The following is a 17,462-nucleotide window of genomic DNA, read 5'->3' on the forward strand; positions in this document are numbered from 1 at the left end:
GGCTGAATTGAGAGACATGCTAAATGAACCTCTTAATTTTACCTGCAGGGTTTGAATTTCCTATCACCTCTATATTTCTATATTACTTACTTAAAATAAATGAATAAATGCCATTGTGCACGCTTCCCAAAAAAGGGATGCTGTAAGGGAGCAGGCACTGACAGGCCTGTCACACTTACCTTTCCTCTTGGTGCAGTGGTAAATCTGGCTGTGCTCCTGGGCCAGTGGGTATGGGTTAGGTGGGGGCAGAAGGTCCTGGGAGGGGCCCGAGACACCGTTCTCACACTGGTACTGGGATCCTAAATTGGATGAGGTGGAGAGGGCTCGGGTTTCACTGCTGAAGGGGCTGTGGTTGGAGGCCACTTTGTGCCTGACTGTACTCCTGGGAACCACGGGATACTCTTTACTGAAAATAAAAAGACAAAAAAAAAATTATGTCCACTAGTTCTCTAATGTACATTCACCTCCTTTCTGAGACACGTATCAACGAGTCCACAGGAAAAGTCAACAAATGAGAAACTAGAGGGTCTTTGATGACCAAGGTGGCCCAGTGACTCCTGGCAGCCCATGACATGAATCACTCACTTCTCACGTCTTGCACATCAGGCGAGTGGGTGTGATACAGTCCTGTTATAGACAGACAAGCAAAGGCACCCCTAAGACTCCCTCTCTGCCATCAGGGCATTTGGAACATTTTCAGCTCATCCAAATCTCTTTGAACTATGCAATTCGAAAGCCTACACATTTAGTCTTAACCTCTGAAGGTTTGCTTATTTATTTTTTGAAAAGGCCATGTCTTTGCCCAAGTGGAACAGACCACCCCAGATAGTCATGTGCAGCCTTAGGTCATTCTCATACAGACAGGTTCCTGATGGTTACCTCTAATTACTTTTAAGTTGCTATCTTTGCCACACTGCTGTATCTAACTGCTCTGTGGCTTAGTTTTTCCCATCTGCAAGTTGAAGGAAATAAACATGCCTAGTTCATGGGCAGGCAAGATGGCTCAGTGGGTAAGGGACTTGCTGCACAGGCATAGAGACAAGAGTTCAATCCCCGGAACCCATGCAGAAGTGAAAGGAGAGAAGCAATGCCACAAAGTTGTGCTCTGACCTCCACATACACACTGTGGTTTGTGCATGCCCCAAATATATATCACGGGTACATAGGTGCAGATGGACACACACACACACACACACACACACACACACACACACACACACGATAATGATTAAAAAAAGAAATCCTCAGGGGCTGGGGAGATGGCTCAGTAGTTAATTTTGGTTCCCAGCATCCACATCACAACCAACAGTCACTCCAGCTCTAGAGAAGCCTACATCCTCTTGTGGAGTTTGTAGGTACCTACACTCATATGCACACAATCCCCCTCCCACATAGACATACACACAACTTAAAATTATATATATAATTACATATGTAATATGTAATATATATACATGATATTATATATACACGATATATATTCATGATGCTATAAGTGAAAGTGCCCCACTTTTAAAAGTTCCCAGTTCAAAGAGTTGTTGAGTGACGGACTGGGGAGACTGGCACAGCAAGCGCCAACCACTGTTGCTGTTGTCTTAAGTAGAGAGAAGAGAGAAAGGGGAAGGAGATGGGAGGACAGCGAAGATGGAAACCACAGAATGAGATGAGGCAGAACCAGTTGCAGGGCCCCCTTGTGTCGTTCACACACGCCGCTGAGCCTCAGAATTCATAGCGTGGCTTCCTGCTCAGCATCCTTCCGGCTTCCTATAACCTGGTCCCTCCAGAGCTGAGGATGTAACCCAGTTGGGAGAGTGCTTGCCTGGTATGCATGGAGCCCTGCATTTGATCCTCAGCACCAAAGAAACCTGGCATAGTGGAGCACCCATGGCGAAGGCAGGAGGATCAGGTGTCCAACATAATAAAGATAAACACAATGATAAAACAATGTCAACATGATTAGTCTCCTATCTAAAGTGTGTGTTCGGTGGACTTAATCATGACACTCTGAGAAACAGCCAGAGACCCCTGGCACTAGACAGGCTGACCCGAGGCACATATGGATCAGAAAATGCCAAATGTCAGGGATTTTTTTGTTTTGTTTTATTTTGTTTTGTTTGCCATGACCTGGAATCAAATATCCCTTCAGGCATTTTTGATCCCAATAGGTTTGCTCTCCGTAGGAGCAATCAATCACATGTGTGAGAGAATGCTTCTCTCACACAACTAAAAGAAGTGTTTATTTGTGGAAATTAAAGTGTGCTCCTGGAACTAGAGGTATAGCTCACAGGTAGAGCACTCACATGATGTGCATGAGGCCCTCAGTTCAATTCCAAGCACAAAGATAGATAGATAGATAGATAGATAGATAGATAGATAGATAGATTATAGATAGATTGATAGATAGATTATAAATAGGTAGGTAGGTAGATAGATAGATAGATGGATGGATGGATGTAGCTCAGTAGTATAGTACTTGCCTTGCAAGTTTGAGGCTCTGGGTTCAATTCCCAGCACCACAACTTCTTAATTAGTTAATTAATAACAGGCTAGGGCTGTAGCTCAGAGGCAGAGTATTCACGTGGGACATATAAAGTTCTGAATTTTAATACCTGAACTGCAAAAAGACAGTAGAAATAAAATATACAAAGCACACATTATACAGGTACCTTATGCACCAAGGGTTCTGGGCCCATGGCATCTTTCCCATGATGCTGTGATGAGGTTATGTTTATTGTGCCTGTTTTACAGATTAGGAAACTGAAGCCCAGAGAGATGAGAAACTTGTCCAAGGACCCAGAACTGATTAAAAGACAACCAGAAAAAAATTCTAGCCCACCCATTCCCTAAACACTTCTTTCAATGTCTAAAGCAGAGGCCTGGGATCAAGGACCCCTTCTATGATAGCTTTCTTTACTCTCTATCCCTCCCTCTGTCCGTTATGAGGAAATACATCACAGTGGCCAGGCAAGGGACATGCTTGGGCTGCCAAGTTTCCATGACACTACACACCCACCACTCATGACACCCAAGAGTCTCTTGGCTGCACTTCCGGGGGAGGAGGGACTGTGCCATCTCGGATCCCAGCTGGGATTCTGAACAAGGCCACAAGTCAGCCAGGAGGCCAGACGGAATGGCATTAGCTTGAGAGCTCTGGCTTTGTGGCTCAAACCATGTAATGGAAAAAAACAAGAGGAATAAAAGAAAAGGCATAATAATAAAACACTACAAAAGCCATCAAATCTTACCGGTAATTCAGCCTGGGTCTGCTGAGGTCAAGTGCCGGGCTGTCAGCACTCCAGGAGGAAGGGAGAAATCGTTTGGGGTTTTATATGTTTAACGGGGATGGTTATTTTTTTTTAATTAAAGAAAATAAGCCTCCAAAAATATTGGCTGAGGGAATTTACAAGGGAGCACACCAGTGTGCTCTGAGGAATTCTCCCATCCAGCCTTGCCAAGCTGCAGAATTGCTCACCCTGAGAAAGGCCAAACCCTGTTTTATAAACACTTCCAGAAGTGGAAAAGTGATATTATCCTCCATCACCACGTGTCCCTCACAGCTTGTTTCCCTCTGAGGAGCCTCAAACAGCCTCCCCAGCGTGTATCAAGAACATCTCGTTTGGTGCCTGAGGTTCTGTATCCCGAGGCCATCTGACAGGTGTCAGGCTGTGGGCAAGAGAAGGTGGTGTGCCTCCTCCATCCAGTGAGAGGAAAGAGGCACAGGGAAGGAAATGTCCGAAGTAAACCACAGCCCCTGGAGCTCCTCAGTGGCCCAGTCAAAGGCTCCATCTGTCAGAGGAAATGTTAGTGTCTCTCTGATGTCATCACCGTGGCACCTGGCATGGGGAGGTGAGTTGCTTTCATCTGCAGCTTAAAAACATCCACGAAGAAGCCAGAGCATCGCAGACTTAGAGTGAAGGTTGAAAAGGTTGTGTATGTGTGTGTGTGTGTGTGTGTGTGTGTGTACAGTAGCCATGGAAAGCCGATGTTCACCGTAATTACCACTAGCGCCATCATCATACTCATCACCATCACTAACATCACTACCGTCATCACCACCATCAGCAGCACCATCCCCACCACAGTCATTACCGCTCTGTAAGCGCCTCCTCACCCTTGTTCCAGCCTCAGTCCCGACCATCTTCAACGCCTTCCCTCACATGAGTCTAGATCATTCCTCATTTCAGACAAATACTTAAGAGTTACCATAAAGATAAGAAGATTCAAGTTCAGAGAGGCTAAGGCAGAAATAGCCAACAGTGGGTTTCCTTCCAAACTCTATTCTATTCCTAAACTCTCGCAGATAAACGTGGACGTGATGGTGGGGAGCTCTACGGGCACGTGCGCCTTTCTACAGAACAGGCTGATGGCGACAGAGTTGGGGACTGGCTACAGTATGGCAGGGTTGAGGTCACAGGGCAAGTCCCGCTTCATGACAACCTGCTGCCCCTATCATCCACCAGTCCCCCACCGCTCATGCTGCCAACCAGCTCTGATCAGAGGCACCAGACTCAAGCCAGATCTTGAGTTCCTCAGCTCTCCCTGGGTGCCATTACCCACAGACCAGACCCTCCCTGACTCAGGCTTCCTAACATTCTGTTCCCTGTGAGTGGGTGAGTGTAGTGAATGACGCCATTGTCACTGGGTCTGGGTTGTAAAATGTTACAAGGGAATATTGAAACCCGAGGGCCAAACTGCACCATCAGCCCGCTGCTGGCTAATGAACCCGTTTTCCACTGCACGGCAGCGGATTGAATTGGCCTTTTCAGGAAGGCAGGTGGCAGGGGGCTGGTCCGGCGGGGCTTTTGTTCAGTTTTGTTTTCTCTAGGAGATACTTTGCCCAATTTCTGGCAGAGTTTTTAAACAACCAGAGTGGGGTGAGGGCTGTGAAAGCCCTGTTCTTGTGGGGTAAATTCCTCTACGTGCTCCCCATTTTCATCTGACACCCAAAATAAAATGGGCCAGGCAAATCCAGCCCCTAAGGAGCTTTCCTGGTATGTTCACCTAATCCACTGGGGGAAGTTATTTTGATCTGACGTGTGTGGGGACCACGAGAACCAGGAGGGCACACCTCAGGTGGCACACACCCCAGGTGACACACAGATAACAAATCCATCTTGTTCTCAGCTTTCAAGGCAGAGGGGCAGGGAACTATCTCACTATGGAAAACAGGCCCAAATACTTTACATAAATTTCCTAGTAGGGCTGTGTGGTTGTGAGGGATCAAGACTCTCCCAAGGGCTTCTTCCCCCCTGGTAACAGCTCTTGCTTTGCAGCTTTGGGGCCATGTGGTTATACATCTCTAGAAAGTAATAGCAGCAACTGACTCCTGGTTCTGATGCTGGCCTGGCTGTGTGTGGATGCCCTGTACTCAAGCACCCAGCCACAAACATGGTGACAGGCTGGCTGGATTCTCCTTTCCTCCGTGCTTCAGTCTCTGCCTGTAAAATGGGATCCTAATGGCAGCTGGCTCTGTGGGTTGTGAGATGGTAAACTAGGCTTATGTGAGGAGACATATAGCTCTGTAAAGGAGATGGGAAAAGGGGGAGGTAGCCCAGGCTGTCCTCAAACTCAATATATAGCCAAGGATGGTCTTCAACGTTCGTTTGTTCTAATGTGTATGGGTGTTTTGCATAAATGCATGTCTGTGTACCATGTGTATGTGCCTGGTCTCCACTGAGGCCAAAAAAGGGCATTGGATCCCCTAGGAACTGGAGTTATATATAGTTTTAAGCCACTCTATGGGTTCTGGGAATTAAACCCAGGTCCGCTGAAAGAGCAGCAAGTGCTCTTAACCACTGAGTCATCGTCTCTCCAGTCCCTTTTCATTCTTTAAATTTATATTTTAAAAAATTAGATCTATTTATTTTATTTTATGTGCATGAGAGATCTTCTTGCATGTGTGTCTGTGCACCACATGTGTTCCTGGTGTCCAAGTTGTTCAGAAGAGGGCACTGGATCTCCTGGAACTGGAGTTACAGACAGTGTGAACCGACATGTAGGTGTTAGGAACTAAACCCAGGTCCTCTGGAAGAGCAAGCCAGTGCACTTAGCGGCGGAGCCATCCCCTCCACCTCAGCTGATCCTCTTCCCTCTATTTCCAAGTGCTGGCATGAGAGACATGCCCACCCGGCTGGGTAATGTAGTCCTGGGCTGAAGCCAGAGCTTTGTGAACGCTAGGCCAGAACTCTACCAACTGAGCTACATTCTCAGTCTCACTGTTTTATGAGTGGGGAGCTGTAGAGGATCCCCTGCCTCAGCCTTCTGAGGGCTAGGAAGACAGGCATACATCACTCTATCCTGCACAATACATTGTGAGCCAGCACCTGGCCCCCAGCAGGGGCTCTGAATGGGCTCTGAACTGCCTCCCCAGCTCAAAGAGCAAGTACTTCAGGCTTGTCAGTTTTCCTGGGAGAAGAATGTACTTGCACCCACCACCTGAAAGGGGTCTGACATTCCAAAAAAGGTCTTCACAAAGGCTACCGAGACAGCTCAGAAACATGGGGGAACCTGGGCCCCCACAAGATGGCTTCCTTTGTCTCCTTTTGTCCCTCTGTCTCATTTCTTCTGTTTACAGATAAGGAAGATGGTGGCCTACCCCGCAGGACATCTGGGAGTCACAAGAAAGAACCTCATGGAAAGCATGGATGAGGGCTTAGATGAGGCCTTAGTGAGCTCAGACTGCCCATTAAGCAATCCAACCTAGTGTCTGACACACTGCACTGCACAGAAGAGGCTTGTAGTCAATTCTCAAAAACTGACAAGCTTGCCAGCAGGAGACACGACTCAGTGGGCACCCACTTGCTGAACAAGCTTGAGGACCGCTTGATTTGGACTCCCATCATCCTCATAGTGTTGAGTGAGTGTGGCATCCCGGTGTGAGGGATGCAGAGATCGGGGATCCCAGGAGCAAACTGTGTGACCATACTAGAGGGATCAGTAAGCTCTGAGTTCAAGCAAGGGACCCCATCCTTATCAATACATAAGGTGACAAGTGAGTGAGGAAAACACCTGACAATAACCTTGAGGCTACACACACACACACACACATACACACACACACATACTTATATATGCTAAAAAGAATAAGGGGATTTTCTAGTATGGTCTCGACAGGGGGTTAGGTTTCTTTGTACATTTGTCAAGAAGTGAAAAGGTAAACCTACAATGTGTACCTCTCATTCTGGGAATCTAAGGAAGAAGAACTGTGAACAAAACTTCAATCTTAGTCAATGATGCACACACTGAAGTGTTCTGGGTAAAATGGCTCACTTCTGTGGTTAAATTTTGTCTGTTAAAATAAGATGATAGATAGATTGGATAGGTAGATGGTTGTGTGGATAGACCAGGTAGATGGCCTGGAAGAAGGGACAGATGGATAGATGGATAAGTATGTGACAGAGCAGACGTATAAGCAGAATGTTTGGTCTAATTCTTATGTTTTATGCATATCTAAACTGTTTAATGATAAAACATTGGTCAGGGCTTGTGGGTGACTTTCATGCTTAGCCAGAGCTGGGCACAAAATAAAGAGGCCATCTTTTCTATAGAAAACCCACACAGAGCCTCAGTCTTCAGAACATGGGGTTATACTTCTACCTGTCTGCTTAAGGTCAAGAAATAAGGCAGGTATTGCCAATGAAAGCCTCCCTTGGTCATTTGAAAGAACTTGTCCCAAGGAAGCTTTTGTTCCATCCCACAGCCACAGACTGTCAGGGATGTGTAAATATCTACTTTCTAACAAGAGCCACTGCAAGTATAATAAATATTGCTGGAAAAAAAAAACAAAACCAAACACAGATGAGAAAAACATACACATGGTGATGGTGATGGTGATGGTGGTGATGATTATGATAGAAATGTGGGAGCACTGAGATCAACCACCAGCACCCCAAAATAATTAGCTAAGTAAAAATATAAATGGAGTGAATGATCCAAGCAGAGATATAAATTGCGTGAAGGATCTAAACAGAGAATTCTCCAAAGAAGGCACACGGGAATGGCAACAAGTCAATGAGGAAAGAGGAATCAACTTCACTTTCTGGGGAAATGCATGGCAATCTCACCAAGGGCTGTCACCTCACACCTGGTAGGATGGCTGTTATCGAAATGACATGAGATAACAGGTGTTGGCGAGGAGGTGGAGAAAAGGGAACCCTTTCCACCGCTGGTGGGGATACAGTTTGGCACAGTCATCATAGGAAACATTGCAGAGTTCCTTCAAAAGCTAAAAATAGAAGCACTGTGTGATCCAGCAGTCCCTTCCTGGGTCTACATCTAAAAAAGAATGGAATTGGTGGCTGGATTCTCATGCCCATCGCTGTCCTGGTCACCAGAGCCAAAATATTGAAACAACCTAAGCTGGTGGGTGAATGGATAAAGAGAATCTGGCGTGCACATGCAGTAGGATACTCTTTATCCTTCAAAAGGGCAGAAATCCTCTCATTTGAGACACTACGAGTGAACCTGGAGGGTGTTATGCTAAAGGAAAGAAGCCAGACACAGGAAGATAAGCTACAGGACATCACTTCCTGGGTCTATCTTCTAAAATGGTCTATCTTCCAGCAGAGAGAGTAGAGTGGCAGCTGCCATGGGCTGGAGGGAGAGACATGGAGAGATGTTGGTCAATGAATAGAGTTCTAGGCACACAAGAGAATTAAGCTCTAGAAAGAGACCAGACAACAGAGTATATCGCTGATAGTGCCACATGGAGTGATGGAGATAGACAAAGGGGTAAGGACTAGCTATTCCCAGGGAAGGAGGGGGGGTGTGGAGGGACACGGAAAGCAAACAGAGAGGTGAAAAGAGGGGAAGGGAGGAAAAAAGAAGAGGGAAAGGGGGAGGGAAAGAAAGCAAAGGGAAAGGGGAGAGGGAAGGTGAGATGAGAGCAAAGGCTAGGAGAAAAGAGAAAGAAGGAAAAGGGGAAGAAAGAAAAGAAAAAGAGATAAGAAAATAGTAGTTATACTAGGTGATGGATTAACTTTTATTGGACTATTTCACATTCTGTATATAAAAGCTTTGTTACACACTTTTATATATAAACATTCTGTCAACTACACCTCAGTAAAAATGGTGAAAGTGTGGGTGAACGAATGAATGGCCCACAGCAGCCTCTCTAGAAGGCGAGTGTCCTGAGGCAGGGGCAGGGAGGTGGGGGGGTGATTATTCAGGTCAGAAAGTAGGAAACTACCCAACTATCCCACCTGCTCCCTGGCATCCCAGACAGAGTGTCTGAGGACAAACTTCGCTTTCAGCATTACTCATGGCTCAGCATCCCAGTCACAACCTAGCTCTTGTTTAAGGTAAACATGCTTCCCCCAGGGAAGCCAGAATCACAGGAGGGTGGGGAGTCTGGGCTCCTGGCACAGAGAAGTCTCAAGTCACTTCTCTAGAACTGGGCATTCAGCTGGCCTTTAGCCTCAAGCAAGAGAAAGCAAGAGGGCTAAGCCTTCACGTACAAAAGCCAGAGGCTGAAAACTGATTTACAAACAAATGTTTGGAGTAGGCGTTTCTCTTGATTTTCAATTGTTGATTATTGTAGCAGTAACTGTTGGTTATTGTATCAGTGAGCTAAATGCTGGGAGAAGTTTGGTACTGTCATTTCTGTGGCACATCACCAGGTTTTCTAATTGTAAATGCTTGTCCTTCCACACCTGCTCAAAAGGTGAATGAAAGCCAGGCAACCCTCAGGGCCTTGCAGCAACCAAAGAGATGGATCTGGCATTGTCTTGCTTCTGATTGTCTCCAATAAATTGCTGACAGCCAATAGCTGGGGCAGGAAATGGGAGGATGGGATTCCAGCAGGTTTGGAGACTCAGGAAGACCACAAGCAGAAGGGAGGAAAGGGGAGACCAGAATGGAGCAGCTCAAAATCTAGAAATGTACACCTTAGGGACCACTTCTCAATAAAAGGGCAAAGAAACACAGATAATGCTACTCCTCACATCTGCTGTCTAAGGCCATCACAACCCCACCCCCACCCCCAAGCGTGTCGACCCACACAATTGGCTAGCACCTGGTAAGATTCCATCAACACAGCCAGGGAATCCTGGGACACGAGGGCTCTGCACCTCAGTCATCTGTGTGACCCTGACAGGTCCGCCTGCCATATTGCCTCATGAAGATATGCACCTGGCTCATCACCCAGCACAGCCAATGTGAGACATCACCGTGCGTCAGTGCTGTGCAGTGTCTTCCTGTCTGAGCCTGGCAGTTTTAAACCTCAATATGTTCCCTTGTCACCCTGTCTAGGCCATTAAGAATTTCCCACTATAGACAGAGCCCTTGTCTCCCACTATAGACAGAGCTGTGTCCAGGTGCTCCAGTGCACAAGCAGTGAGGAGCTGGCAGAAAGCTGGCAACATCAAACACAAATCCTAGGCATGTACACTCTGGGAGCCTGCCTTTCCTTCCTTCGGCCTCAGGCCTCAGCCGCAAGCCCTGGCCAGATCTGACCTGGGAATCACAGGCAGTGAATTGAGTGATCTGTCTTTGCCACCGTCCATTGCAAATAAGGAGCCTTAGACGGGTTTCTCTGAACTGTATGATACTGGGGGTTCTTCAATGGCCTTGGGGTCCTCTGTGGAAGAACCGAGGCCACCCTGCACTCTTTACTCCTTTATGCAGGCTACAGATGCGTTTTGGGGAACCTGGGGTTACCCTATGTTCCACATTAGCCGGCTTGGATTGCCACATATAAAGAACAGATGGGAAAAGCTAGGGACCAGCCCGGCCAGTCTGGGAACAGTTTGGGATTCATTTGTTTGACAGCAAGAGTTATTGTTTAGATAAGTCTCTCCCACAGACCCTCGGATTGAAGACTTGGGAGGGACCTAGAGCTGGAGAGATGGCTCTGCAGCTAAGAGCCCTGGCTGCTCTTCCAGGTGATCTGGATTCCATTGTCAGCATCCACGTGGCAGCTCACAACCATCACAACTGTCACTTCAGTTCCGATGACCTTTTCTGGGTTCTGTGGGCATTGTACATCTGTGGTACACGGATATATACACAGGCACACGTTCATACACATAAAATAAAATACACGAATGTCTCTAGGAAACAGAAGGTGGGACCTAGCAAGGCTTCTGAGGTCTGCCCTTCGTGGGGGTCCTGGGACCCACCTCCATCCTCACCCCCTTCCCCGTTTGCTACGAGGTGAGCCACTGTCTCTGCTGCACTTGCCTGCCCTGGGGTTCTGCCTAGTCACAGGCCCAAACTGAAGGTGTTAACTGACTGTGCATTGAAACTTCTGAAACCGTGGACCCAAGATAATCTTTCCTCTTTTTAAGGTGATTGTGTCGGGTGTTTCGTTGCAATGCCAGAAAGCTGCGTTACAACATTTCATTGTTGCCCTGACCCTGGTTGTCTGTAATTATCCTCCCTTTCACAGGTGAGACAAGTATTCAGTGAGTTAGGGGAGCCACAAAACTACCCAGTTTCAGTATCTATTGTCTATACTGGAGCCCTGTTTCCTCTGTGTATTGTCTCATCTTTGCATAACCCCAGTGCCTGGTGTACAGTGAGCATTTCATAAAGATGAAAGCTAAATAAATCAACAGATCAAAACCTTTACAGAAAGAGCCCCTGGACCTCAATTTTCTCTTTTGCAGTTGGGGCTGGGAGTTCATGCGCGGGATGCCGTCCTGAGCTGTCTCTATCTCACTATCCAGGCTCCAGGAGCAGTTCTCATGATGTCACCCTGTCCTTGCTCCTCTCCAGCCTCCCCTCTGAGCCCTTCAGAACCTATACCCTACTCTTCAAGCCCCTGCTCACTGTCTCCCCACCCCCACCAGAAAACCCTCCTTCTCAGCACATTTAACCCCTATCCTTCCAGCAGCTACTTTGGACCCTCTGATTCCCAGGAGTTCTCAAGCTGTCTGAATACTCCATAGACACCAAAGCCAAGTTCAAGGCAGGAAGGTCAGTGAAAAGCAGGACATAGGGTTGTCTCCGGCAGCAATGGAGTCCTTAACCCTTCCTAGGGGGCTGGGCTGGCATGCGCAGGTGCGGAATGTCTGCGGTCTGCAGAGTTGATCTCCACAGCATCACCACTTCTGAAAGCTGACCAGGTCATCTTCCTTCAGTCACCTGGGAGTTAACCAGCTTTCCTGATTGCTAACTTTCTTCCTCCCTCCCTTCCTTTCTCCTTTTCTTCCTTCGTTCCTTCCCTCCTTCCTTCCTTCCTCCCTGCTATTAACTTAGTCTCATTTTCTATTCAATAACAATCTCTAAGATCACAGCACCGACACATTCTCCAAAATCAACTCCCCCATCGCTCACCTCTTAGGACTTGAGGAGAACTGGCTGTGAGAAGCTGGGGTTTTATGGCAGCCCCCGACTTTTCTAAATAACCTGGGAGTGCGCATGTGCACTGTCAAAGGAAGCTGAAAACGGCTGTTTCGGTGGCTTTTTCTTTTTTTTTTCTCAGATCTCCCGTGTTTATTATAAGCAGTGATGGCTCCTGTAACTGGACACCATAAATGAGTACTGGAGAATAACTAAGTCACTCTTGTGTTTTCCCAAACACAGGATCAGAAGAGAGAGAGCAAAGCGTTTTGAGTGTCCAGGCCTTGGGCAAGGCGGTCCAGAAGCCATCTCCGTGGAAGAACCATGCAGCCCTCCAGAACCCTGCCTCTCTCTCCCTTCTTCCAGATTTCATCCCTCCTCCTCCTCCTCCTCCTCCTCCTCCTCCTCCTCCTCCTCCTCCTCCTCCTCCTCCTAGAGTCAGCTGTCACCGGGTGTGTGGAGGACAGGAAACAGAATTACAAGATTAACAGCGAGCCGCCCTTTATCACAGCTGACTCCAAGAGCCACAGTCCTTGCTTGTCACTACCTATGGCAACCCTGGGGGCTGGGACAACAGCCCAAAATAAATTCTGAACAAACTTAGAACTGACAGTCCCAGGGAGATTTCCTCCAGATCATGGACAGTGTCCTGAGAATGGACTAGGATCCAGATTCACTGCCTGCATTTTCTCAAGTAATTTTTGCAAGACCCCTAAAATATGTAGGCTATATTTCTTTGTACCCATTTCACAGGTGGGAATATCGAGTCTCTGCCCGGTTAACTCACTTTCCCAGAGTCACACAGTGACTGACACAGAGCCAGGAATAACCCAAGCTTTGTCTGACCTTGAAGCTGTTACTTCAGCCACTTTGCTTCCTCCATCACTGTCCCTAAAGTCACCTGCAAAAGAACTGCATAGCAGCACACTCTGTTTAACAGCCCGCCCCCCCAAGGTCTAGCCTTCTCTGGGTTTCCCAAAACAACCCCTCATGTGGTCACAGAAACCTGTGGCTCTTGGGCTGAGAGACTGGTTTCAACATAAGAAGCAGTGGTGACCAGCTCTTTCCTTCCCTTGCTCCCTCCCTTTCTTCCTTTCCCTCCTCACCCTCTCTCTTTTCCTCCTCTACCGCTCCCTTTGCCTCTTTCCCGTGTGACACCTGGACGGACAGAGACCCGGTAAAAACTGGAATGGGGTGGTGGGGAGGACTGGTTAGGACATCCTAGCTCTCAAACACCTGTCCTTTCCCATCTGATTCCTGTCCCTAGGAGCTTCCAAAGAGCAGGGTCGCGCAGGAGATTCTTAAAGGAAGGAAGAGGCACAAGAAACTCACTGATGTTGAGAGCTGGCCCGTGGATGAAAGGGAATCATCACGGGCAAACTGAACAAGAAAAAGCAAACAGGTCCAAACGGACAGAGCCAGGGGGCAGCAGGGCCTGATGGGAAGGGTGTGGTCGGTCAGCCGTAAAAGGTCTGGATCTCCCTCCCTTGATAAGAACCTGGAGAGTTTCCAATTGTCCGGTGATCTTATCTTTGTCTTTTCTGAGGTTCTCTGCGGGAGGAGAAGGGGCCCCCCCCGCAGTCGGTGTGAGTCAAGAGGCTGTTGTCCAGGAGGATGCGTTGAGAAGAATTGGGCCAGCAGGGAGCTCAGCAGTAGAGCATGGGCTTATCTTGTGCAAGAACCTGAGTTCGGTCCTTAGCACAGAAAGAGACCCACTCTGCAGGCCTGGTGGAGCTGGGGAGGGAGTGCCGCCTGACCTCTCCAATCCACCGTGCCCTTGTAGAAAGGATGGGAGAGGTGGGCGATGCTAAGACCCTTTGGTGACCTGTGCTTCTACAAAGTAGTCCAGGCTGGACCTTCCCCTGTAGCTCCCAGACAAGGCTTCAGCAATGGCTGTAGCAGCAAAGTCACCATCAGCATGGGGTGTGACTCTGAACTTGGGTCACTGGGGTCTCAGACAGATATATCCGTCTCTGCTGAGATAGGATTTTTGTCGGCACAGACTCCTCTGGCCCTAGAACTACGGCAAGTATGGATTTCAAAGTGCATTTTGAAAATACTAAGTTTAAATATTCCTGGGGCTGGAGAGAGAACTCAGACCTGAACTTGATTGTCAGCACCCACAAATCGGCTCACAACCGTTTGTAACTCCAGTTCCTGGGGTTCTGATGTCCTCTTCCAGCCTCCATGACACTGAACATACATAGTACACAGACTTACTTGTGGGCAAAAGACTCATGCAAATAAAATAATAATATATTTAATTAAATTAATCTCACAGCACACAGTTCTCAGTGCAATGTTAGACTCCAAGCCTATGAGGCTTCTGTCTCTTTGTCTCTTGTTGGTCCCTTACCCTTCTTTGAATGACTGTGTCCTGTTATCTAACTGACTCTCCCTTTTTCTCTCTTCCAGACAGTCATCAGTGGTTTAATTTTATTTGGAATCACTAAACCCAGAGAGAAAGAGAGAGAGCGCATGCGTGCCCATGTACGTGTGTGTTCATGAGTATGCATGGGTATCTGTGTGCATGTGTGTGTACCTGTATGTGTGCTTGTGTGTGTATGGATATGTGTGTGTGCCTGCAGTTGTGTGTACCTGTGTGTGCATGTATGTGTGCCTGTGTGTATGTTTGTGTGCCTGTGTTTGTGTGTACCTACGTGTGTGTGTTTGTATGTGTGTGTACTTGTGTTTGTGTATACCTGTTTGTGTACCTGTGCGTGTGCATGTAGTGTGCTCATGCACTTGGTCAAAAGGACTGAGATGGGATTTCTAACTCTCCTGCCATGTAGTGAGTTGAACTGGAAGTTGGGAAAACAATTGACAACTGACTGTGCTCATTCGATCCTTTCAATCAGACCCAATTCCTTCTCTTGTGCATTTGTTCCAACCACCTCTATTTGTCATATCAGCGACTGCGACCACAGGATATGTAAAACTAGCAAATGAATTTTAGCACTGGCTTCCGACCAGCACCCCCACCCCTCAGGGTGCCCTGGACACCACCTGGTATCAACCTGGTCTGTGTTTTACCCCCAGGAAATGGAGCTGTTAACTTCTCTCTCGTTTATGCAGAGCTGTTGTCGAAAGAACAGCCTTCATCAGCTGAGATGGATGGGAAGGAGAAGGGAAGGGGGCTCAGGAGGAGGGGTGGCATACAACAAAGGAAGAGGAGGCATGGAGCTTCGGGCCCCTGGCGGCCGGATTCCACAGTCCCCCACACAGGCATCCACACCACAGGCTGCCTGAAAGCACCCATCCGGTTCATAAGGGCTATCAGAAAAGGGGTTGGGGCATGGGAAGATGACTCACTCCAGAAAGTGCCAGCTGCACATGCATGAGGATCTGAGTTCAAATCCCCAGAACCCATGGCAAAATCCAGGCATGGTGAGGCTTGCCTGCAATCTCAGTTGTGGGGGGAGGCAGACACAGGAGGATCCCTAGAGGTCAGGGGCCAGCCTGGCTGAATCAGGGATCCCAGTGGAGGACTGTCTTAAAAAATAAAATGGACAAGTGATTGAGAGACAGAGACAGAGAGAGAGACAGATGAGAATGAGAGATCTCTTTCTCTGTTGGATGGCAAGAGTGCTGACGGGGGGGGGATTTGTAGGGGTGCATTTCATCCCAGTTTCTTACCTTTGCATCCGAGACATCCTGTGCAGTTCCATGTCATCGCTGCCCCGGAAGCCTTTGGCGAAGGGGTTATTCTCAATTTTCAGCTGCGTGATCTGAGAGGAGGAGGGAGAGCAGCTTGGGTCACACTTGGTTACCACAAGAGGACCTTGGGACAAGGGTGCATAACAAGTGTCATGGAGAGAGACCCCGAACAGCCCACGGGACACAATGCAGTCCATCACAGTGACAGGACTCATCGCTGGAGCTGAGGCTTTGAAAAATGTCTCAGATCAGACCATGGTTAAAAGGAAGGGGAAATCCTGGATTTGGTTTACTCATTAATTGAAGTCATATTCTACCTCATCATCAGTGTGTGTGTGTGTGTGTGTGTGTGTGTGTGTATGTGTGTGTTGGGCATTTTGCATTTCAAAGAAAATGGAAGCCTCAGCATTTGACCCCTCTTCCTTAGAAAGCTCAACTTCTAAGTGTTGAAGCAGCGACTGCACATCCCACACAATGTGGTAATCTCGGGATCGCAGGAAACACATCTTGATCGTAGCTTTCAAAGATCCGGTCACGCCCCATTTCACCATTTTGCAGACAGCACTGACTGGCCCAGGTGTAAAACGCTGCCCAGTACAATAAACACCGACATCTGAGGCTCCCACAGATGGTAGCCCTGCCGTGGCTCTGACCCTCTGTGGTTTTCCAGGCACGGAAGTGGGAACTCTGTCTTTAAAAATCTGTGACAACCCCACAGCAGAACTGTGTGTTTTGTTTTTTGTTTTTTTTTTCATGTTTTGGTTCGAGGCCCAGCACTTTAATTTAAGCCGTCAACATGTAATATAGTAGCGTCAACCTGATAGTGGATCCAGGTGGCAGGCCGCATCCCCATGCAATCTGCTAGAGGGGTTTCCTCAAAGTTGTGTGTGAGCTCAACCGTCACACGTGGCATCGCACGACGGACAGCAGGGCATCATGACTGCCATCATCGGCTCGGGATTCCCCGTCAGGGCCACTGTCACATCCGAGAGCCTGTGTGTGCTTCTTTGATTAAGTTGCCGTCTGTTTTGTTTTGTGTTACACGTATGTGTGTGTGTGTACCTGCCTATGGGCGTGCATGCTCACATGTTTAAGAGTGTGCTTGTGGAGGGATCAGCTGTCCTCCTGGGTCTTTCTCCACCTTATATGCTGTGGCAGGATCTCTCCCGAGAGCCCAGAGCTCGCAGACTCAACTACTCAAGCTGTCTAGCTCCCCTGAGGCTCCTCTCTCCAGCTTGTGAGCAATGTGGTTTTTTGGGGGGTCCCCCACTATGCCAGTTCAGCATTGTGTGGGTGCTAGTGATCCAAACTCCGGACCTCAGGTTTTTGCAGCTCGTACTTTGTCCCTTTTAAGATTTTGTTTTTCAAATTGCTTTTGTTTTTTGGAGACAGGGTCTCACTGTAGAGTCCAGGCTGGCCTCGGGCTGAAATGACTCTAAAGTGCTAGGATTGCAGGTGTGAGTCCCCATGCTCTGCCACAATTTCTATTTAAAACAACTCCCTTTTTATTCAAAATTATTTTA

The 17,462-nt window shown here is 47.9% G+C and overlaps 1 protein-coding gene across 3 annotated transcripts in view; it reads right to left on the minus strand.

Moving 5' to 3' along the window:
• Positions 1–17,462, minus strand: part of Tbx5 (T-box transcription factor 5) — a 48,356-nt gene that overhangs the window by 12,478 nt on the left and 18,416 nt on the right. For all 3 annotated transcript variants that reach the window (XM_060382520.1, XM_021642880.2, XM_060382519.1), the window contains exons 7-8: positions 15,919–16,010; positions 180–406 (exon numbers count right to left, since the gene is read on the minus strand). In XM_060382520.1, coding sequence (XP_060238503.1) covers positions 180–406; positions 15,919–16,010 — 319 coding nt within the window. The remainder of the gene's footprint in view (positions 1–179; positions 407–15,918; positions 16,011–17,462) is intronic.

This window comes from Meriones unguiculatus, chromosome 4 (genome assembly GCF_030254825.1).
Source record: "Meriones unguiculatus strain TT.TT164.6M chromosome 4, Bangor_MerUng_6.1, whole genome shotgun sequence".
Lineage (NCBI taxonomy): Eukaryota > Metazoa > Chordata > Mammalia > Rodentia > Muridae > Meriones > Meriones unguiculatus.